Consider the following 23641-nt stretch of genomic DNA (forward strand, 5'->3'; position numbering starts at 1 on the left):
CCCTCTTTTCTGGAGAAGAAGGGGGCTCAGGTGGGCTCTCTTCTAGGACCCGACCCCCTACCTGTTCCAGAAAGCTGGAAGAAGCGAGGCCCCGGTGGTGGGGGCGACTGCACGCCAAAGACCAGTCCGACCTGCCCGAGCAGGTGCCCGGTGAGGAAACGGACATCCACTCCCCCGGTCCGCGTGGGGCAGCTGGCTCTTCTCAGAGCTGGATCGGACCCCCCAAGGAACCACAGCTCCTTAGAGAGAGGGGCCAGACGCTCCCAATGGACTGGAAGCTCTTTGCAGGCAGGGGTCTTTCTGCTAACTCTACAGTAATGCTGATGGTACTTGTTAAGCGCTTACTATGTGTCCAGCACTGTTCTAAGCACTGGGGTAGATACAATCTAATCAGGTTGGACAAAGGCCCTGTCTCACATGGGGCTCACAGTCTGCATCCCTATTTTACAGATGAGATGACTGAGGCACAGAAAAGTGAAGTGACTTGCCCAAGGTTCCACAGCAGACAAGTGGCAGAGCCGGGGTCAGGACGCAGGTCCTTCTGACTCCCAGGCCCTTACTCTATCCACAAAGCCACGCTGCTTAGTCTGCTTCTAGGCGCTCAGTACAGTGCTCTGCACAGAGTAGACAATAAGTACTAATGATGGAATCCCAACCCCTCAGCAGGGGTGAGGTGGAAAGAGGCTCCACACGGGGTGACCCTCCCCCAGCAGGATGGGGAAAAGGAGCCTGAGTCCCTCGTGGGTTTATAGCTTTGCACTGAGATTTTCAGATTGCATCACCTCTGTGACCCTCAAACTAAAGAGAACGAACGCCCCCCGGAAGCTCGATGCCCCTTTCGGCCCGGCTGTGGGCGAGATGGGTCAGTCTCCTACAAGTTTCTGAGGCGGAAACTTGGGGCACAGGCCAAAATGGCAGTCTCCACGCCGCAGAGTGACCCTGTCCTGGCATCATCCTTGGGCATGGGTTTCTGCCAGGCAGTGGCAAAGGCAGAAGCCAAGAGCCCCCCCAAGCCCCGGGCAGCCGCCCTGTACCTCTTCCCCAAGGGAGATTTGGGCACGGCTGGCCCTTCGGTCAGTAAGTCTGCCCCTCGCTACAACCAGGTTCCAGCAGCCCTTCATAAACAAAAGCCAACTTTCTCCTGGCAGCGTAGGCCTCCTTTTCTGTTGTTTAGCTCCAGAAGTTAACAGGACATCCCGACTTGGCTTTAGTTCCAACACACCTCAGCGTCGCTGCCCAGCAGGGGCCCGGAGGCACTGAGAAACAGAACTGCGTCAGTATGTCAGGAGACGACATCTTTGAGAAGTGGAAAATGATCCAACAGAGCGGTCCTGCCCTCGCCTCTGCCCCTGGTCCCGGCCCTGTCCCCAGACCCGAACTAGAAGAGGCCTTGTCTTCATATCAGTGGGTCTGACTAAAAAGCAGAGAGAAAAGAAATCCCACAGCAAAAATTCCCAGAAATGGTAAAAGCACTCCTGAAATCCAGGGCCCAAACCGAATCACCAGCTTTGAAACTCTCAGCATAAGAGGAGTCAAAATGCTCACGGGGGATCAACAGGTCTGGCACCCAGCAGAACCCGCCTGGAGACGTCAGGAACGGATCTCGCAGCTTCCAGGAACCTTGCTCCTTTTCCCGCCCTTTCCTGTTCCCCTCCAGCCCCAGGGAGCGGCGAGGTGCCCGGACCCCCAGCCCGCCAGCCTCACTCTGGGAGCGGCCCGCTCCCCGAGACGTCAGAGGCTCCCGGGAGGCCGTCGGGCCCTCTCCTGTTCCGGTGGCCGTTGGGAGGTGGGCTGCCTCCCGGGGAGAGGCTCGGCCGGCTCTCTTCCCGTTCCCGGCCCGAACCCCCTCTCCCCGGCCACAAATGGGAGCTCGGCCAGTGCTAGCGGTCCGCAGGGGGTCCACCGCCCAGGGGCCAGGCTGGGGCGGAGGGGACTGCCCAGGTCAGGGAGGGCACGGAAACAGCCTCTCGCCAAGCTGCTTCCCCACGGCCGGCGGCCCCTCCGGCTACCTGCCCCGTCCCGGACCCGTGCTGACCCACCCAGACTTCATGGGCCGCTGGGCCTGGCCATCCTGGGGTCAGAAGTGGGGTCCGGTCCCCGGCCTGGCTGATCCGGTTAAAGGGACTACTGGTCCAAATGTTTCCGGAACGACTCCCGGAAAGGCCCCTCCACCTTAGGCTTGCTCCCCTCATTTAACAGTACCCTCTTCTTCCATCCCGCAAGCGATTCTAGCTCTCCAGAACCGGCTTCTGGGGGAGGGGCAAGGGACGGGAAGGGTTGCTTTTTCAGAACCACCAGGGCATCGGGCGGGTGCGGTGGGGGAGACATCGGATATGACCGCAAAGGTCGAGGGGCAACCCTCTCTGGAGAACTCCGAGAGGAAATGAACGCGGATCTCTCGTAGAAAAGAAAAACCAAAAAAGGAGAAAGAGGTATACACCCAACGAGAACAGGAGTGATCTCAGTGTGCGCAATAATCGTCTCCGGGAACAAGCCAGTCCATCCTCCTCTCACTGGGATGTCTGCTGTCTAACCGGGCTAAATTCTACTGTATGGAAAGCTAGGTGGCAGCTGGAGAGACAGAGGAAGAGGGTGAGCGGGAGGGGGAGAGAGGGAGAGGGCTGGGGAAGGGAGGAAGAGAGAGAGGGAGACAGAGAGAAAGAAAGAGAGAGAGCGCGCAGGCCTGCGAGCCCTCGGCGGGTGGGGGGGATTCCGGGAAGGGGACCCAGCGACGCTGGCGGCCGTCTGAGGCCGGCTTCCCGGTCAGCTGCATGCAAAGGGTTTTCCAGCAGGGGCCCGGCCGTCTCCGAACACCACACAGACAGTCCGTGAGAACTCCCCCAGAGGTGGAAATCAAGCCCGGAAAGGTGTGCTGAAAACAGACGGTCTCACCGCAACAAAGGTCTCTCACACATTAGACTCCACAAACGGTCTCTTTGGTTTGATGGGGGACGTCTGGCCAGGCCGCGAGTCTCTGGAGAGCTGCCGGTACAGGTTGTCCGGGTAGGCCTGGGCCACGGGCAGTGTCCTGGCCACCTTGACGTCGGGGTAGGCCGAGGCCGCCTGGCCGACCCGCTCCAGGAGGTCCCCGCGGGACCCGTTGGCCAGCAGCCCGTGGGGGCCGTAGTAGTCGTCCTCGAGCAGGTGGCCGTTCTGGGCGTTGTTGGTTTTGTTGTAGAAGGCGATGTTGCCGATCGAAGACGGGGGGCTGAAGGACTCGGGCTGGGGCAGGCCGCCCGGGGAGGTCGGGCTGATGACCGAATCCACCGAAGACACGGCCCAGGTGCGGGTCTGCTGGTGGAGGTGGGGGTACTGCTGAGTCCGGGCCGTTTTGTCTATGATGCCCATGAACGGCGTGGCCCGGGACCGGGCGGGCTCGCTGGGGTAGCCCCCCTGGGTGGGAGAGACCGGAGAGAGCTCGTCACAGGCTCTGTCGTAGGCGGGCTTGAGCGGGATGTCCATCTGCTGGCCGGAGGAGGAGGAGGAAGAGGAGGAGGAGGACGGGCGGAAGGTGGGGGCCAGCCCGGAGCCGGAGGAGGAGGAGAGGCTGTTGCTGGACGGCGAGAAGCGCAGGCCCACGCTCTGTGAGTGCAAGAGCGGCCGGGGGGTCGGCGGGTGGGGCTTGGCGTCACCGGGGTTGGCCGCCGCCGCCGCGGCCGCCACGGCCGCCACCGCCACGGGCCTCCTGATCAGGTGGGCCATGTCGGTGGCGCGCTCCAGCTCCAGCTTGGAGTGGCACACCGGGTAGTAGGACGCCGACTGGCTGCGGCCGATCTGCGGGGTCTGGCTGTACCTCATGCCCCCGCGGTAGGCCGAGGAGGGCCGCGGGGGCAGGTCTTCCTTGGCCAGCCCGCCGTGCTGGCAGATGGCCCCGGCGCTCAGGCTGGCCTGCACGTGCTGCGTGGGCCGCCCGTCCCCGATGATCCCCCCCATGGAGCCCTGGTAGACCAGCCGGCTCTGGCTTCCCGCCGGCTCCCCCTGGGCGGCCCCCGGGTACTTGCCGGCCATAGAGTGGGCCCTCTGGCCGTAGGCCCCGCCGGGCAGGACGGCGCTCGAGTGCACGGCCGAGCTCGGCTGGTTGCTCCGGACGATCTGGGCCTTGGCGGGCTGCAGCCGGAGCCCCGGCTGGGGCACGGCGACCGGAAGCGGGGGCATCTGGTAGGGCCTCTGGGCCATCTTGGACAGCGGAGACTTGGGCCGACCGGCCAGCTGGCTGGGGCCGGCCTCTTGCTGGTACCTCCCGGGGGAGCCGGACTGCGGCCTGTAGACGCTCATGCTCTCCGCCGGGGGGCTGGCCCGGTACTGGGGGCCCCGCCGGAGAGGCGAGGGGGGCGGGCTCGGGTAGTCCTTCCCCTGGCCGCCCGCCGGCGGCGGGCTGAAGCGGTAGGACCCGCTCTGATGGGCCGGCGAGGTGTGGGGAGGACTCGGCCGGTAGTGCGAGTTCTGGTGGGTCGGGGAGAGCGCGGGGGAGGTGGGCTGGTAGCCCTGCCGGGTGGGAGAGCCGACCGAGCTATTGGAACGGAAGTCGAACGCCTGGTGGGACCCGATGGGGGAGCCCGAGAGATAGGCCGAATCCCGGTGGGCGGGAGAAGACGGGGGGCTCTGGAGGATGGGCAGCCCCTGGCTGGGCCGCGGCTCGGTCTGCAGGCCGACGGAAACGTTTTCCACATCCTGGTCCAGATACTCCTCTTCGAAGAGGTCTTGGACGGAGTAGAGATCTTCAGGCTGGGGTTCGGGCTCGGTTTCCACGGGCAACGGCTGCTGCTGCTGTTGCTGCTGCTGCTGCTGCATCTGCCTACATTCCTCCTCCACTCTCATTAGCAACCGCTGAATCTCACGGTTGTTCGGGCACAGCTTGATGGCCTCGTTCAGGTCCTCCAACGCTGCTGAAAACTGCCTGCTTGACAAAGTGACAAACACAGGGAGGGATTGGTTTCCCATTCCACCGGGTTGAGTTTCGGAGCCTCCGGGGGCCGCTCCTGGAGCCGAGGCCTGCGCGGGCCACGCCGGGCTGCCTCGCCGGGCTCCTACGCCGGCCTTCTACGTCGGGCTGCTGAGGCCTCGGGTCGGGCCCGACCCCCAGCTCGGAGCTGTTCTGGGCAGGGGATCCCCAGAGTGAGTCCCGGGGGCCTGTCGGCCTCGCCCTGCCGCCTGGCCGTTCTAGGGGCCGGGCAGACGCCCACACATGCCGACCCAAGGTGTTCCTCGTGAGGGGGCTCTTGGCTGCCAACACACACCAGGCGTTGTGAGGCTGGGTCTGTCTGTCATCGCTTCTAGGGGGTCGGGGGCTGACGGTTACCGGGGCACGGGCTGCCAGTCACAGGGCGCAAGGGCTGTCGGTCATGGGGGACAGGGCCTGTCAGTCACAGGGGAGAGGGTGCTGCCAGTCACAGGGGGTGGGACCTAACAGTCACAGGGACAGGGGCTGTCAGTCACAGGGGATAGTTGGTAGTTTATGAACAAAACTTACACTATTTAAAAATGTACTAATCAAGCAGAAAACCTCACTTAAATTCTCAGAATTGTCAGCATCCCCCCCCCCGCATCCCAGCCAACCCCCAATAGCAAAATCTTCCTCAGCTTATCTGCCTCCAGGCACTGCCACCCGCCCTCGCCCTCCGGGAGCCCAGAGCGGGGTTGGCTGTGACCCTGCAGCCGCATTCTCTGCCCTCAGGGGTGATGCTGGTGCACAAACAAGGAAACCAACAAAAAGAGCCATGTTCCCGCCGCCTCCGCTCAGGCCACCGGAAACGAGGCCGGTGCCGGCCTGGGAGCGGCCACTCCCACCCAGGGAAGCCCATCGGCTTTCCAGCTTCCACCGGTGGGGAGCAGAGAGCACTGCCAGCCCCGGAGAGGAAGGCTGACTCAGGGGGCGTGGGGTTGAGGGCTGAGGATCCAGCCAAACTCTCCAAGGGGTCCTCGAGCCCAGGCAGCTCCCAGGAAGCCGGCTCGGTCACCCTCGACCCTCCTGGTCTTTCTGGCTGGAGCCACGGAGACAAACTCCCTGCTCGGCCAGGAAGGAATCCGGTGCGGGGTGAAAACAGGAGGCTTTGGGGGCAACTCGCCCCCAGGTCCCGGCCGGATGCCCCTGCCGCTGGGCCGGGGAAGGGTGAGAAGGGCAGAGTGAGGACCGGGGCTGATTGGACCCATCGAGAGAGTGGCTCTCCTTTAGGGAAGACACGGCTAACCCGCTCAGCTTCCGTCGGACACCCTCCCGCAGTCCTCGGAGGAGAAGGAGGCGGGGTCCGGGGAGGGGCTGGGTGCAGCGCCAGAACTTTGAGATGAGACCCTCTCTCTCTCAGTCTCTCTCTCGCTCAGTCTCTCTCTCTCTCTCTCCTCACCTGCTGCTGCGTTTTGCCCTCGCTCTTGCATAGTAAGCTTCATAAGATTTCGGTTTCAGCTCCAGGGCTTTAGTAGCAAATTCCTCCGCCATTCCAAAATCCTGTTATTACAATAGGTGCGCAGAGAAGTCATTGAAGAGATATGAAAATAGACAATTGGGGAATAAAACAAAATTATATGTACATTTCCTTTACATTTAAGGGTGGAAACCTGGGGTCATGGGGGAGAGGGGGAAGGCTGCCCGTGACGTCTGGAAGTCTGGTCGGCAGGCATGACCTCACCGGGGCTGCCCCGGGTCAGGGGTGGGCATTCTGCCCCTCATACTAGACAGCTGACTGGCTGCTCCCCTGCTCCAGCCGAGGAGCAGAAAGCTGCCTTTCTGGTCATCTCTTCTGGCCTTCCTCCCCTGCTCTGCTTCTCTCTGGAGTCTTAGAAGTGCGGGGGTCACTCTGCGGGACTCGGGTGGGACCGCCTGGAGCGGAGAGAGTCTGCAGTCCGTCACTCTGCATCTCTTCGCCTGCCCATCCGGGAACTTCCCTGAAATAACGCTGGCACCCACCTTCCCACGCGCCCCCCCCCCCCCGCCAAACACACACACGCATGCCCGTACACATGTACTCTCCCCTTCTCTTGCCACCCAGCCTTAGGGTTGGCTAAAAACTCAGAAAAGGGCGCTGGCCCTTCATGCCACGCTGCAGGAACTGTGCTGTGCTGTGGGAGTCAGAGGACATGGGTTCTAATCCCCACTCTGCCACTTGTCTGCTGTGTAGCACTGGGCACGTCACTTCACTTCTCTGGGCCTCATTTACCTCATCTGGAAAATGGGGATTAAGACTGTGAGCCCCACGTGGGACGTGGACTGTGTCCCAACCCGATTAGCTTGTATCTACTCCAGGGTTTAGTAGAGTGCCTGGCACATAGTAAGCGCTTAACGAATATCACGGAAAGCAAAACAAAACAAAGCAAAAGCAAGGGTCCACAGAGGCTCTTGTGGCTCAGGATCCTCCACTCCTTCCCACCCTGAATCCTTATAAAAGAACAACCAGCAGGGCAGCGGAGCCGCTCGTGGTGTCGTCAGTAATCGAGTGCTCTGGCCCTCAGCCTGGAGGTGTGGGCCTTCTCCCGACAGACCCAGGAGTAGAATCGGGAAGGGAGTGAGCCTCTCCACTGGGGGCTACTTCCCTGACAGATGCTTCCACTGGATTTGACTACTGCCCTGAGTCCCATCTAGCTATCCATCCGTCTGTCCATCCGCCTGCCCGTCCATCCTCCCATCCATTCATATACCCATCTGTCTTACCCTCCAGCCCATCCATCCTCCCATCCGTCTGTCCACTCATCCATCTACCCATCCATCGATGCACCACCCACCCCATTATATTTATCAAACGCTCACTATGCTCGAAGCACTGTATTAAGGGCTTGGGAGATGCAACAGCGGATATCCAGCTGGATCCGGGGGATTTTGCTGAAAGCTCAGAAGCTGACTCCCAGAGGGCAAGGACCAATTTCTCCAGCCAACTGTTCCTTTCTGGGTATCCTTCCCTTCCACTTTCCACCTCTCCTCTAATATGACCAGCACTCAGGGGTCTCCGAGCCCACCGTTTCAAGGTGGAGACTCTGGGATCCAACATGCCAATCAGGTCCAGGGCAGTGTCACCCAAAAACTCTGATTCCTGGGGAACCACTTCTCTCATGGAGAAGCAGTGTGGCTTAGTGGATGGAGCCCAGAACTGGGGATTAGAAGGACGACCTGGATTCCAATTCTGACTCTGCCAACTTGTCTGCTGTGTGACCTTGGGCAAGTCACTTAACTTCTCTGTGCTCAGTTCCCTCATCTGTAAAACAGGGAATAAGACTGTGATCCTGATGTGGGACAGGGACTGTGATGACCAACCTGGTTAGCGGGAATAAGACTGTGATCCTGACGTGGGACAGGGACTGTGACCAACCTGGTTAGCTTGTATCTACCCCAGTGCTCAGTACAGCGCCCGGCACACAGTAAGCACTTAACAAATACCACTGGGAAAAAAACCACCACTTTTTGAAAGGGTGTGGTTAGCTGTGGTGATGCAGGCAGAGCAGTCTGGGGGCAGGACCAAGGGAAGGAGGATCTGGTTAATTTTTCAACGAGGGGGGCCTCCCCCCAACCTTCGACCTTGAGCTCTCAATGCCATATCCCGCAGACTATAGCTCTCCTTGTCTTCGAAGCCCCTATTCTATGTCCCCTTCAACTGTCACTTCAGACTTTCTCCTTCACCCAGGCACTTGGGTCCTCAATCCGTCAACCACTGAGGCACTTATGATCATATCTGTATATTCTATTCCTTCCTTCTACCTGGAATTTATTTTAGTGTCTGTCTCCCTGGCTAGATTATCCTTGCCTCGAAGGCAGGGAGAACGTCTACTAATTCTACTGAGCTCTCTCAAGCACTTAGTCCAGTGAACTGTACACAGTAAAGGTGGGCGCTTGATAAATACCATCTAATACCAGTTGGCTGGATGACTGACTGATGGGTTGGGTGACCATTTGGTTCCCAACACTGATGAGTAACCAGGCCTGTACAAGGCAGGAAAACCCAACAGAACATGCAGGTCACAAAACATGGGTGTCAGAGAGGAAGCAGCGTGGCTCAGTGGTAAGAGCGCGGGCTTTGGAGTCAGAGGTCATGGGTTCAAATCCCGGCTCGGCCACTTGTCAGCTGTGTGACTTTGGGCAAGTCACTTAACTTCTCGGTGCCTCAGTTACCTCATCTGTAAAATGGGGATTAAGACTGTGAGCCCCACGTGGGACAACCTGATTCCCCTGTGTCTTCCCCAGCGCTTAGAACAGTGCTCGGCACATAGTAAGCGCTTAACAAATACCAACATTATTATTATTATTATTTCCCTGGCTGGATCTTGGCCTTTCTGATTTATGGCAGGAGGCTGCCGAGGGCTTAGCTGGCAGAGGAAGGGAAGCCTCCTGGCGAGCAGAGGGTGTTGCTGGAGAGGTCCACCAGACCAGCCAGGGTTGATCACACCCCTCTGGCCTTCCAATGGAAATCCAAGTGTTGCTGCCCTAGGGGGAGGGGTTTCTGTGCTTGACATAGCTGCTCTCCCACCGCCTCCTTCCTGCCACTCCCCAGAGACTCTCCAGTCATGTCCCAGGGTCTCCCGGAGCAGCTTCGGGACAAAGTTTTGCCTGTGGGAGGGTTCTGGGGTCTGGGCCCAGATGGGGGGCCATCTGCCCGGTTTCTGGGTTGAGGATGGGGTGACAGCAGCGGCTGCCTGCTCAAGGGACCGTTCTTGGGGAGCGGGTTGCTCCCAGATGCTTCACACACAAACCATGTTCTCTTGTTATTGTGTTGTTTGCTAACCAGCATTACTGTTTGGCTTGGGACATTTCTATCTCCCTGGTTGCTCAGAGACCTGGCCTGGGGCTCAGTCCCCCCGCCACCGGCCCTGAACCCCCAGCTAAATGCCACACTTTAACCTGGAGAGGCCTGATAAAGGCTGCTGGTCCTGAGGACACCTCCATGCCAGGAGCTTCCAGGACCCGGCCTTCACGAGGCAAGGTCTGCCCGGCAGGAAGCTGGGGGTAGGGGAGGTGGTGGTGTTTGTGTGTGTGTGCGGAGGAGGAGAAAGGCCCGCCAAGACTGATTCTGGGAGAGGAACCCCCTGAAGGCCAGGATTCTGAGGCTTGGAAATGGCCCATGAGGTCTCAGTCAGGGAGAAAGAAAATCTCTCGCGCAACTGGTTTCCAAGGAGAGTTGAGCGATCCCTACGCTCTTTCAAGCCCCTCCAAAGGCCAGAAAGTTCAAAGCGAAGAGGACGTGCCCGGACTCCCCTCCCAGTGCAACTCATGAAAAATTCAGAAAGCTACCAAGAACAGCAATAAATCTTTCATTGTCTGGAATTTCTACTCGATTTCTTCCCAATTGCAAATGTCAGTGCTCTTTGCGGGGAGAAAGGTTGATCAGAGAGTTGGTGGCAGGTGGGAGGGTGGCAGAGGTGGTGGATGCTCGCTGTCCCCCAGGAAGGGCTAAGGTCAGTGGGAGGGACTTACGTTCATTTTCCTGCGGCATCGGGAGAGGTTGAGGAGAAGGGACACCTTTAGCTCCCGGAAAGTCTTGAGATCCTCACCGAAGCCCTCCCGGGGGAATTTCTTCAGGGCATACTGGTAGCGCTGGGCAGCTTCCTTCACTTTTCCCTTCTGAAGGAGGCAAAATGGCAACGGATCTCCATTCGTTCGCTGAGAGGTGGCATGGGCTTGTGTCCTTCCCCCTTCTCCCTTGCACCCCCAACAGCTGTTCATTCCCGATCTAGTTTGGCTCGCTTTAGCCAGGAACGGGTCTCCCCAAGCCCCAGGCTGGGGGCGGAGGGAGGAGAGTCCCGGGAAAACAGACACCTGTGCTCCTGGCTGCCGGGGCCAGGGACTGCCCTTGCCTGGGACACCACTTCACTTAAGTGCAGAAAAACAGCTGTTTCATGGTTCCACCCAAAGGGTTCTCCCAGGGCGATAGGTCTCTGGCCCACCAGCTCTGGCTGGGGGCCTCCAGCACAAACTCCTCAGCCAAGGGCCACCTGGCCATTTCCCACACGGATCCTTTCGACGCTCGGCTCAGCCGGCCAGTCAGGACTTGCTTAGATTGGGCGTTTGCTGGGCCGAGAGGTCCACCCAGAAGAGGGTTCTACCCCGGAGGCGACCTGATTGCCTCCCCAGTTCTGGGAACCTGGTGGAACTCCCTGCTAGGGGGTTTTTGGGAGCAGGGCAGGGGTGGAGTTTTGGTTTAGGCTGAAGCCAGTGTGGAGAATTTGGCCCAGTCCCCGGCTGGGACCTTACCCGGTTGCGCCGTTGTGGTCGGGAGACACACCTGGTTGTGCTGTAGGTGGATAGAGGGAGGGACACACCCATCCCAGATCTATCCAGGTTCGACTGGGCTGGCCACGTGGGGAGGCCGGAAACCGGCTCGGACCTTAACTTAGAATTGACCCAAATTCTCGGGAACTTGAAATCGCTCTGATCTCTGGCCCGTGGGCCCCGACTCCCAATTCCAATCCCAGCCCCGACCCCTCTTTGGCTCCCCACGTGAACCGGGCCTCTGCCTCCTGGGAGCCGTGGGAGGAGGAGAAGCCTGGTCCAGTGGTGAAAACCGAAGTGTTGGAGCGATAACCACTGGGAGGAGTGTTGGCTTCCCATCTCACCTTATAGAACATGTCTCCCTCCTCCATCAGCTTGCTCAACAGGATGATCATGATGTCAGGCTTGGAGGTGGCCATCGCCCACGTAGCTGGACCTGTGGTGTACAGGGTGCATGATGGGTAAAAAAACTCATACAATGCAAGGGTGGGAGGAAGCTGGGTGAAAAAAAATATCCTGGGGGGATTTCTGCTGAAAACAACTTGGTGTGCTCGCCGAGCACATCACTCCCTGAGAGAGAGTCCTCCTCTTTCACCTTGGTAGGGTCTCCATTACTGCTGCCTTCGACAAGCCCTGTTCGATTCCCGTTCACCTTAAACTAAGAATAGTCGGACTGCAGGAGCTAGGGCCACAAGAGGGTGGCACGGCAGCCTGTACGCTCTGGGTTGACAACACCTGGGGGGTTTGGGGTTTTCTTTTTATAAGGAAATCCGAAGCAGATCGAAATTAAAAACAAAAACACAAAACACACCCAAAAAACGGACGCCGTGGGAGTCAGGATTCCCGAGCCTGGCCACTGGGGACCGTCGGCTCGGAACCGTGGGCTCCGTGGCAATCTGGGAAATGGCAGGAGAACAGAATTCCCAATCCGAGGGTGACCCGCAAGCCACGGCCGGTCCGGGGCGGGGTGGCGGGGGAAGCGACATTTTGGGCCTGACCAAGACAGGGCGGAAGCCCAAAAGGAAAAGAGCCGACCTCATCATCCTCGGCTTTGGCTCTCGCCTTCAATCGACCGACTCCCGGGATGCCAGCGGGCATTTACCACCAGGTTTGTCAGGGTTAGTTGTCCAAGTTATTCTCCACCACAGCCATAAAACAAATCTTCTTTTAAGGTGAAGGGAATGCAAAGGTTAGGTGGTGCAGGGGGCGCTCATGCGGGCTAAACCAGACAAGGGAAGGCAAAGCTGACCCAGGCACCAGACCCCGCCTGACGCCCACAGCCGTGAAATGTACCTCGTGGGCGACTTGGTAACGTCTGACAACCTTCGAAGAGAGGAGAAAACACAAAGTTGTAGGCGAGGGGAAAAAAATGGATGAAGGTGAAAAAGAACAAAAAAGACAGGAAAAAGCAGCAGTGAGAGCAGGCGGTGAGAAAGCCAAAGCACCAGCTCAACCCCCTTTCTACGGGAAAATGCAACGCGGTAGCAGCTGTGGGCGGCAGTGCCGGGACGCTGGAATCTGAAAGCAGGGACAGAGCAAGGGGCGGCGGCGGCTGGCAGGGCAGGAGTCCCGCAGGGTTACGGGGTGCATTCGTCTGCCTGGTGGCGCTGGCATCCGGAGGAGATCTGATCGGGCGGCTGTACACCGCTGCTGGGGACCGGGTCGCAGGATACGGCGCTTCCGAGTGCGGGACATTAGGGACGGGAACGGGGATGGGAGCGGGGAGCCTGCCCTGCCCTGGGCCCCCTCGGGGGACTCCGTGCTCTGGAGAGCTGGACCACCACGCCCATCCTGCCCCTCCCGAGGCTCGGGGGGGCGGCACCGCCAGCCCCTCCCCTACCTATCTTGGCTCCTTTCTTCAGAAGGGTGACGACGACGGAAGTGTTGCGGCAGCCCACTGCCCGGTCCAGCGGACGCATCCCACTGTAGTCGACGTGCTCGATCATGGCTCCGTGATCCACCAGAAACTGGACCTAGGAGGGCAGAAGCCACACATGTTCACTACCCCCGGGAACAGGCGCTTTGTCGGTGGGGCCCGGCTGGGAGGACCCTCACTGCGTCCCGTGTTCCCGCTTGTCTGACCGGTCCTGCCCTCCAAGAGATTAATAATAATAATTAATAGTTATAGTATTTGTTAAGTGCTTACTATGTGCCAGGCACCGTACTAAGCGCTGGGGTGGATACAAGCAAATTGGGTTGGACTCAGTCCACATAAGGCCCTCGGTCTTAATCCCCATTTTACATATGAGGTAAGAGGCACGGAGACGTGAAGTGCCTTGCCCAAGCATGAGAAGCAGCGTGGCGCAGTGGAAAGAGCACGGGCTTTGGAGTCAGAGCTCATGAGTTCGAATCCCAGCTCTGCCACTTGTCAGCTGTGTGACTGTGGGCAAGTCACTTCACTTCTCTGTGCCTCAGTTCCCTCATCTGTAAAATGGGGATTAAGACTGTGAGCCCCACGTGGGACAACCTGATTCCCCTGTGTTTACCCCAGCGCTTAGAACAGTGCTCTGCACATAGTAAGCGCTTAACAAATACCAACATTATTAAGGCCACATAGCAGACAGGTGGCAGAGCTGGGATTAGAACCCATCACTTTCTAACTCCGAGGAACAAACCAGGGGAACGTTCCGACCTACCGGATGGGCCCAGCCAACCAGAAACCTCGTCTGGCTCTTCCTAAGAGAGATTGGCCTTCCCGCTCCCATATCCCAGCCCACTGCTTTGCTAAGGGTTGTGTGGAGATGGCCCACTGGGCCTGTTGCCCACCCCACCCTCCCCAGACCTTGGGTTGGAGAACTCACCACTGCGGCGTCCCCGTAGAATGCCGCCAGGTCCAATGGAGTGCGGCCGTTCTTGTCGGCGTGGTCCGTGGCCGCTCCGTTCTCCACAAGGGAGCACACCGCCGACAGGTGGCCCTTGAGGCACGCCCAGCTCAGGGCCGTCAGCCCTTCCTTGTCCATCAGCGCAATGGAGGCTCCTGGGAGACACAGCCAGGATCCAGGGTCACCGCCGGCTCGAGAGACGAGACAGGCAGGCAGGAGGGCAGGTCCAGCCGGACCCACGTGCCGACTGCTCTCCGCTCCCGCGGGGCTTGGGATCCTCAGGACCGGTCACTTCTTGTCTACCTCATTTTCCCAGACCAGTGGTAGGGGTCACTTAGATCTCTGGCTCTGACACTAGGAAGAGGGCTGTGCTATTTCCCGAGCCTGGGAGCCTGTGGAGGGGTAACTGTCTCTAATGGAAGATGGGCTTGGTCGAATCGCTTCCTGCAACAGGCGGTTTCTACATTTTCTGGCCAGAGTCCTGGGCGGGGAAAAGTGTGGGGGAGGGCCCGGAGGTGGGGAATTTACTACTGAAACAGCACAGGGCCAGACACGACCCGCTGGCTCTCCAGGGGCCCCGAAGACCAGTTTTAGAGTCAAGGTGCAGGAATTTATGGAGTCAAACCAGAGGAGAAACCACTCGGTAATGCCTTGATCAGAGGGGTCTGATTATGTGTAGAGACAAGATGGCTTCCTTGGGGGAGAAGGGCTGAACTTGCCTCCGAACAAGGCTCCCGTTGGCCAGCAGCTGTTGGCAGCTTGCAGCTGCCTCGAAGCCACAGCCTACCGAAAGGTTCCCACTCCATCTAGGGGGCTGGGCCATGGGCATGTGGAACCCCTGGTCTCTGAACCCCGTCTCAGCCGCAGGGGCTTACCCGGGCCTACCCCCAGCCATCTCAGCGATGAGGGAATGGGTGGGCTGAGGCTAAGCCTGAATAAACAAGGCAATTTGGGAGTGGGAAGACGGCAAGGTGGGGGACATCACCTCTCAGCCTGCCTGGGGCTGGCCTATGGGGCTGCAATGCCTGCAGCCTTCCGTGGCATTTCCCGACCACCCGCTGCCTGCTAAAGAGTCGGCTGGAACCTTGGCGAGGTGCCCGTCCAATGCCGCCGTGATCCCAGGTGGCTCAGTTCTGAGCTGGAGCCTGGCCTCAGCAAAGTGCCACTCACCTTGCGCCAGTAAAAAGTCCACCGTCCCCGAATGTCCCTCGGAAGCCGCCATCATTAGGGGGGTGCGGCCTTGCTTGTCGGCCATGTTGACATCAGCCCCGTGGGTGAGGAGGAGGTCGACGATCTGGCCATCAAAGAGATGGGGACAAATGTTCTGCATCTGGGCCGTGGCCCCTTTCAACAGATGACTGATCACCACCAGGCACACCCTGGGGACCCCTCTCCAAACTCCCCTTCTCCAGGCCACTCTCTCTCCCTCCTGGCTCCCAGCTGGCCTTGCTGGCTGGCAAGGAGTCAGTGCCGGGGAAGGTGGTGACGGGGGTGGGAGGAGGTGGCCCGCTCGCTCCAGCTTCCTTGCCCACACCTCCTCCCCCCAGCTCCGGGCGAGCCTCTGTCCGGAAGGACCCTCGATGGTCCCCCCAGCGCCAGAGGAAAAATCACTTGTCAATCTGGAAATCCCGCCCTTCTAGCCCATCGTCGGCAGTGGGTCCGCTAGTTACCTGCCAGTGGCCTTGCCGCACGGTGCTGAACAGCGGGACAGCCCCCCGCCGGTTTGGCTGGGCCACCGCGGCTCCTTGCTCCAGAAGCAGGCGACACACCTCCAGCTTGCCCCTTCCGGCCGCTGCTGTCAGGGCTGAGGGGGAAGAGACAGAGAAGGTAGGTGTGGGAAGAGAGAGAGAAACAGAGAAAGAGAGGGAGAGAGAAAGAAAGAGAAATCACAGCCTGAAGACGAGTAGTTTCTGGAGGCAGGGGAAGGGCCCCGCCCTCATATTTCAGTGCTGGTTACTGCTCTGAAGGCAGCACTGCGGGTCCGCCTAGGATAGTTTTCCTGGGAATTCACGGGAATGGAAAGGGGGAAGAGATTCAGGGGATTCAGTGGGAACCCACAGCCCAGCAGGAACCCCTGGCAAACAGGCTGGGCTAGAGAGGTGCCCCAGGACCGTAGGATGTATCATTGCTCTGACCTCTTCTCCTCCTCTTCCTCCTCTCTCCTTCTCAGTTTCAAGGAGCTTTCAGAACCCTCTCTAACTGGCTTGGTTTAACAGGCTCCTGCCAATCCCAGAGAGGCTCTGCCTAAACAGCCAGACCCTCAGAGGGACAACTACGACTCACCCGTCAACGAGGATCTGCTCTGCCTACATTTCCCAACTTGTCTTCCTTGCCCCAAACCACCCCATACACGTTGGTGTCTTGGGTGACTGCTGCCATCCAACTCTCTGGTGGACTACCAACTGGTCATTCTTGGGGCCCTCGGCTGAATGGAGCGAGAACTGCCCGATGTAAGAGATCCTCGGGCTTGGACATAGGAAGCGGCCTGGGTGAGAGGCCTCTACTCTCTGAGCTCACTGCCATTCTGTCACATGTAGAGCAGAGCCCTGACAATGACTCCCAGCGCCGTGTAGTCTAGTGGAAAGAGCAAGGCCCTGGGAGTCAGAGGGCCTGGGTTCTAATTCCAGCTGCACCACTTGTCTGCTGTGTGATTTTGGGCAAGTCACTTCACTCCTCTGCATCTCAGTTCCCTCATCTATAAAATGGGGATTAAGATTTTGAGCTTTATGTGGGACACGAACTGGATCCAACCTGATTATCTTGTACCTACCCCAGCGCTTACAGAGTGCCTGGTACTTAAAAGCGCTTAACGAATACCACTGAAGAAAACTGGGGAGAATGCAAAGAGCTATTAAAGATAAGGCCTTTGTGGCTAAGAGAGTGGGGAGGCCGAGAAGGCAGGCGGGTTGCCGACGGTCCGAGGACCAGCCCCACAGCCTGACCCTTTCCAGAAAGTCCGACTACTGAACAGCAACACGAGCCGGGCCCCTCAGAATGAGGCAAGAGACAGAGACTTCAGGGCCACGGACAAGGGCTGTGAGCACATCGGGGCAACCAGAATACCCCGGAAATTACCTGTTTCCCCCCAGAGGCTGTCAAAGCTGTTGATCTGGGCTCGTTCCACTTCCTCTTCATCTTTTTCTGGCAGATCGAGCAGGTAGGAGACAATCTGCAAAGAAGAGCCGGGTCAGTTCATGAAGCACAGTGCCCCAGGAAGCTGTTGCCACCTGTCCTGGGGCCTCTGGAGGCCCAGAGACAACGTTCCCTCCCTCGTTTGTGCCCAGGGCAGAAAGCGATGCGCTCAGAGCCAACATTCCCTCCCTCGTTTGTGCCCAGGGCAGGAACTGATGTCTTCACAGGTGCTGCACGGAGAGTGGCTGCTTCCCGGGAACGGGAAATCACATCTCTCCCCGTTCTCCTGGCCCTTCCCAAGAAGCTGAGCCCACTGCAGCCCCCACCGCACTCACAGCCCCGAGGGCCACAGGCATCAGGGCTGAGCGGGGAGGTCCACCTTGTTGAAAACGGCCTTGGGCAAGCAGGCGATAGGGGACTCAACGAGAACCTGACCAGCCGCCCCAGCCTAGAAAGGAGATCAATCAGATCACGATTAGTCATGCTGAGCATGGTTGGTTGCTCTGCCAGCTTGGGCTGGCCTGGGAACTTCATTACCACCCGTTCAGGGCACACTTAGGCCCCCAGAACAGTTCTTCCCATAAGGGTTGTCGCTTTCCAATCCTCTTCATTCATTCAATCGTGTTTATTGAGCCCTCACTGTGTGCAGAGCACTGTTCTAAGTGCTTACAGCTTGTAAGGTCCTGCCTGGCTGTTTCTGGGGCCAACAGTCAATCCATCGGTAGTAATTATTGGGCAGTTACTGTGTGCAGAGCACCGAACTAATCGCTTGGGAGAGTACAAGAGAATTGGTAGACTTGATGCCTGCCCTCCAGGATGGGCAGGGAGTGTGTCTGTTTATTATTGTATCGTACTCTCCCAAGCGTTTAGTACAGTGCTTTACATACAGTAAGCACTAAATAAATACGATGGAACGAATGAATAGAGCGGTTGTGCTGGCCAGCTCGCTGTGGTGAGGGAGAAGGTGGGCTGCCGTTCTTCCCCGTCAGTTGGGGAGCGTAGGTGCTCCCACTGAGGCAGAGGCCTACCAGTCTACCTAGCAGTCTCATACCAGAGAAATGAATTTTACCTCCAGAAGCTTTTCCAGATCTCACCCATCCCCCAGCCCCACAACGGGTATATAAAATAGCCACCGATAATTTATGTGACTGTCTCCCCCATAGTTTGTAAACTCCTTGTGGGCAGGGATCATTTATTCATTCAACTGTATTTACTGAGCACTTACTGTGTGCAGGGCACTGTACTAAGCATTTGGGAGAGTAAAATACAACAATAAACAGTCATATTCCCTGGTCACAATGAGCTTACCATCTAGAAAAGGGGAGACAGCAGACATCAGTACAAATAAATAAAATGACAGATATGTACATAAATGCTGTGGGGCTGGGAGGGGGGGAAGAGCAAAGGGAGCAAGTTAGGACGAAGCAGAAGGGAGTGGGAGATGAGGAAAAGCGGAGCTTAGTCTGTGAAGGCCTCTTGGAGGAGATGGGCCTTCAACAAGCCTTTGAAGGTGGGGAGAGTCACCGTACGCTGAATTTGAGGAGGGAGGGCATTCCAGGCCAGAGGCAGGACGTGGGCTAGGGGTTGGAGGTGAGACAGATAAGATGGAGACAGAGTGAGAAGGTTAGCACTAGAGGAGCCAAGTGTGTGGGCTGGTTGTAGAAGGAAAGGAGCAAGGTGAGGCAGGAGGGGGCAAGGTGGTGGGCTGCTTTAAAACCAATGGGGAGGAATTGTTGTTTATTGTGGAGGTGGATGGGGAACCACTGGAGCTTTTTGAGGAGTGGGGTGACATGTCCTAAACGTTTTTGTAGAAAAATGATCTGGGCAGCAAAGTGAAGTAAGGATTGGAGTGAGACAGAAGGCTGGGAGGTGAGTGAGGAGGCAGATGCAGTAATCCAGGTGGGATAGGATGAGCGATTGTGAAGGTGGAACTGACAGGATTTAGTGATGGACTGAATATGTGGGTTGAATGACAGGGGGAAGTTAAGGATAACGCCAAGGTTATGGGCTTGGGAGACAGGAAGGATGGTGGGGCCGTCTACAGTGATGGAAGAGTTGGGGGTGGACAGGGTTTGGGTGGGAAGATAAGGATCTCTGTTTTGGACATGTGAAGTTTGTGGTGACAGGAGGACAACCACACCTATATATCTAGTCTTTTAGATTTTACAGCATGGTGTAATGGATCAAGTGCAAGTTTGGAAGTCAGAAGCTCATGGGTTCTAATCCCACCTCCACTACTTGCCTGCTGTGTGACTTGGGTAAGTCACTTCACTCCTCTGTGTCTCAGTTACCTCAACTGTAAAATGGGGATTGAGACTATGAGCCCCACATGGGACAGGGTCTGTGTCCAACCCAATTTGTTTGAATCCACTCCAGTGCTTAGCACAGTGCCTGGCTCATAGTAAGTGCTCGGGTTCGAGCCCCGCCTCCGCCACTTGATAATAATAATAATGTTGGTATTTGTTAAGCGCTTACTATGTGCAGGGCACTGTTCTAAGCGCTGGGGTAGACACAGGGGAATCAATTTGTCCCACGTGGGGCTCACAGTCTTTATGAAGCAGCGTGGCACAGTGGAAAGAGCCTGGGCTTCGGAGTCAGAGGTCATGGGTTCGACTCCCGGCTCTGCCACTTGTCAGCTGTGTGACTGTGGGCAAGTCACTTAACTTCTCTGTGCCTCAGTTACCTCATCTGTAAAATGGGGATTAACTGTGAGCCTCACGTGGGACAACCTGATTACCCTGTATCTACCCCAGCGCTTAGAACAGTGCTCTGCACATAGTAAGCGCTTAACAAATACCAACATTATTAAGTGCTCAAGAAAACCATAATTATTATTATCATTCTTCCTGGTGCTCAGTACAGTGCTCTACACAGCAAGTACTCAATACCTCTGATTCATTGCTTGATTGGTTATGAAGAGGGACCAGGAGTGCCCCAGGCCCACAGCCTCACTCCCGAGCCTGACCACCTTTCCATGGGTCCCAGGCATCGAGGGCTTCCACGAGAGGCCAGAGGGATCTCCTCTTCCCTGATTATATCCTCATTTCTCCTACTCCCTCTTCCTCCTGTGTTATCCTTGCATTGTGTTTATACCCTTTCTTCACCCCACCCACAGCCCCACAGAACTTAGGTCCATATCTGTAATTTATTTAACGCCTGTCTCGCCTCTAGACTGTGAGCTCCTTGTTGGCAGGGAACGTCTATCAACTCTGTTAGACTGTATTCTCTCAGGCGCTTAGTACAGTGCCCTGCACACAGTAAGTGCTCAATAAATACCACTGAATGACTGAGAGGGTGGCAGGGCCACATCTATCATAAAATCAGCCAATGCACGTGGTATCTGGCACCCAATATCTGCTTCGCTGTCTGGTTTCAAATGACTTTAAAAACAGCTTTTACTGCTGCTCTTAGTTTCAGGATGGGAGTTTCCCATCTCCAGAAGCCCCCATTACCTTGTGGAGGTGAACTGTCCATATGGGAATAGCAGGACCCCCGCCTGGTTTGTGCTGTCATTGCTCTGTCACGGCCTCCGGGCTGGGCAGTGGTTTCTAGAGCAGTGAACTGGCTGCTTCTGCTGACCCCCACCTCCCCCTATGCCCCTGCTCCGAGCCAGCCCCTGGGAGGTAGAACTAATCTCCATTTTATCCTCGAGTCCCTGTCAGATGGTGGCAGAATCTGCCACCAACCATCTCCCCTCCAAGCCCCCGGAACTCATGAGAACAGAAAGCCCAGCGTCTGAGCGCTTACCTCTGTGTAGCCCATGCTGGCCGCAGCGATGAGAGCCTGCTGGATGGCCTGGCTCTTCTTAAATACGCCCTGCTGCTGCCCGGACATGGTCCAGTCACACTGGATCAAGAATTTGACCACCTCCAGGTGGCCTCTGAGCGCCGCATGGACCAGAGCACACTGCCCATTCTTGTCTAAATGATCCACCTAAAAGGTGAGGAAGAAAGTGGCAGGTGGAGTGAGAGGAGGCATGAGGCAGCGAACCCAGCCAGCCGGGGAGGGCACGGCAACTTCTCTGAGTGACCGCCCGGCTTGGGACTCAATACCCTCATCGCTCAAACTCCTATCTGGAATCAAACCCAGCACGAGGATCCCATGGATTGTGCTAGGCCCCCGGCCCACTAGCTCCGATTCAGGACCAAACCTGGGCCGGGGTTCTGGAGGAACAGGCTAGGCTACCTGACCCCTGTGAGGAAAGATCAAGCCCTCCCTGATCGGGCTCATTTCTGGACTGGAAGAAGAGCACTAGGTGGCCCAGCTGACTTGCTTCCCCAGAGGGCCTGTTTCCTTGGTTCCCCTCCGCACCAACTGCTATTTCTTCCAGACTCAAATTTGATAAACTCTGCCTTTGCCTGCACCGTGCTAAAAAGAGTCCCTGAAACCCCTGGAGAAAGAATATTCCACAGCTCCCATTTTCAGGTTCTTCAAAACAAGGAAAGTGCCTTATAACCTGAGACAAGCATTCAACTGGGAGGGCAGGTAGCCCGTTCCCAGCCACTGTTGGATCAGGGCCAGTGAGAAAGGGGAAGACTGCAAAAGCCCGGAGGCAAGGTGGCCAGGGGCAGGTAGGAAGGGCAGACTCCCACCCAAATGTGATTAAGGACCCTACAACTGGAGTTAATTGACCGGGGCAGCTTGGGAGTGAATTTCAGCAAATTTAGCCTGTCAAAGTGGCCTGAGCAGAGTAGTTTTCCTCAGGGGTCTCCACCATGCTTTCTAGGTCAGTCTGAGCCTGGAAGCGACCCTAAGCATGTGAAAGAAAGTGGTGTGAAGGCTGGAGGCTCAGAGATGAGGGATCTGACCCCAGCCCTACCCACACTGGATTGACTTCTTGTTTGTACTCATCCCTTCGCAGCCTGAAAACAGGGCCAAGATCCGGCAGGGCATCTGAGGTAGGTCTCCAGGACCCTGACTCCAACCAGATGTGCTGGGAGGTGGCCACCAAATGGTCACCTGTCCTAGCTCGGCCCGAGCTTGGGGGCCTGTAAATCCCCGAGCATCTCAATGCTCCCACTCCTTCCATCCCAGGCTCGGGCCTGGCTGCCCCTGGGAGGACCAGCTCCATTCTCATGGGACCTGAGGGCTGGGGGTCCGGGCAGGGATCTAAGAGCAATGGGTCCAGGATGCGGCTGGACTTCGACAGATTTTCTCCAGGCCCTTGCCACAGCAGCCAGAGAAGGTCGCGTCCACGGACAGAGCATATGTCTTCTCCGATGGCCGTCTGACTACAGGATTCTCTATCCTTCGAAGGGGAGGGTGAAGGAGTCGGGCCCCAGGCCAGCCCCGCCCTGTTACCTTGGCCCGCTTCTTGCACAGCAGCACGACGATGCTCAGGTAGCCGGCCGCGGCGGCGTACCCGAGCGGAGTCAGGCCGCTCTCTGAAGTGGCGTCCACATTGGCTCCAAACTCCAGCAGCAGAGCGACCATCTCCGTATAGCCCAGGTGCGACTGGACACACAGGATCGGGGCGTTGTTTAGAACTTCTGTCCGGTAATTGATGTTGGCCCCTCCTAAAATCAGCAGTCGGCTGACCTAGAAGCCAAAGAGCACACAGAACTGTGAGCCAGCAGTCAGTCACACACTCCCAGTGGCTCCGGTGGTTCCGTTTCCTCTCCTGAGATCTGGGCCCCAGGACTGGTTGCAACGGGCCTTGCCAAGCGACCTCCAGGGAGGATGCTTCCCTGGACTCCAGATCCATCACAATGGAGCTCCCTCTAGACTGTAAGCTCGTTGTGGGAAGGGAACATGCCTACCAACTTGGTTATATTGAACTCTCCCATGTGCTTAGTACAGCGCTTTCCATGAATATGACTGATTGATAGATGGCCAGGTCCCAATTTGCAAAGGTTGTCCTGTTCTGATGGGAATGCTCAGTTCCGAGGCGCCTATATTTTAGAACGAGCAAAATGAGATTTTTCATTTCTGGGTGGCTGCTTTGAGTGAGATTGTGATGCCAGGACAAGACTAGCACCATCTACCAAAGTTTTAGGAATTAGGGAAGCAGAGTGGCCTAGTATGACCAGGGAATGTATCTGCTTATTGTTGTATTGTCGTCTCCCAAGTGTTTAGTACAGTGCTCTGCATACAGTAAGTGCTCAATAAAAGCGACTGACTAGTGGAAAGACCATGGACCTGGGAGTCAGAGGACCTGACTCAGCTCCATCTCAGCTCCATCACATATCTGCTGTGTGACCCTCGACAAGTCATTTCTCTTCTCTGTGCCTCAGTTTCCTCAACTGTACAATGGGGATTCAATACCTGTTCTCCATCCTACTTAGACTGTGAGCCCCATGTGGGATAGGGACTGTGTCTGACCTAATTAATCTGTACCTACCCCAGTGCTTAGAACAGTATTGGACACAAAGGAAGCGCTTTAACAAATACCATTAAAAAGAAAAAAGAACAAAACCCTTCCCTCCCATCACCCTTTTCTAACTCGGTTGTGGTTGAAGAGAGCAGGGCCTAGATTCCTCCTGCTTAACTTGCAGCCAAAAGA

General features: G+C 57.2%; 1 protein-coding gene across 3 annotated transcripts in view; it reads right to left on the bottom strand.

Annotated features, from left to right (window-relative positions):
- Positions 1 to 591: 591 nt before the first annotated feature.
- TANC2 (tetratricopeptide repeat, ankyrin repeat and coiled-coil containing 2) overlaps positions 592 to 23641 on the bottom strand; it is a 404350-nt gene continuing 381300 nt past the window's right edge. For 2 of the 3 annotated variants that reach the window (XM_039913595.1, XM_039913597.1), the window contains 11 exons: positions 22441 to 22677; positions 20887 to 21072; positions 17083 to 17176; positions 15678 to 15811; positions 15178 to 15301; positions 13987 to 14162; positions 13026 to 13158; positions 11530 to 11621; positions 10391 to 10537; positions 6342 to 6442; positions 592 to 4900 (listed from right to left, as the gene is read on the bottom strand). In XM_039913595.1, coding sequence (XP_039769529.1) covers positions 2908 to 4900; positions 6342 to 6442; positions 10391 to 10537; positions 11530 to 11621; positions 13026 to 13158; positions 13987 to 14162; positions 15178 to 15301; positions 15678 to 15811; positions 17083 to 17176; positions 20887 to 21072; positions 22441 to 22677 — 3417 coding nt within the window. In that variant the 3' untranslated portion in view covers positions 592 to 2907. The remainder of the gene's footprint in view (positions 4901 to 6341; positions 6443 to 10390; positions 10538 to 11529; positions 11622 to 13025; positions 13159 to 13986; positions 14163 to 15177; positions 15302 to 15677; positions 15812 to 17082; positions 17177 to 20886; positions 21073 to 22440; positions 22678 to 23641) is intronic. The other variant, XM_039913596.1, reaches the window with a different exon arrangement.

Source organism: Ornithorhynchus anatinus, chromosome 11 (assembly GCF_004115215.2).
Source record: "Ornithorhynchus anatinus isolate Pmale09 chromosome 11, mOrnAna1.pri.v4, whole genome shotgun sequence".
Taxonomy (NCBI): Eukaryota; Metazoa; Chordata; class Mammalia; order Monotremata; family Ornithorhynchidae; genus Ornithorhynchus; species Ornithorhynchus anatinus.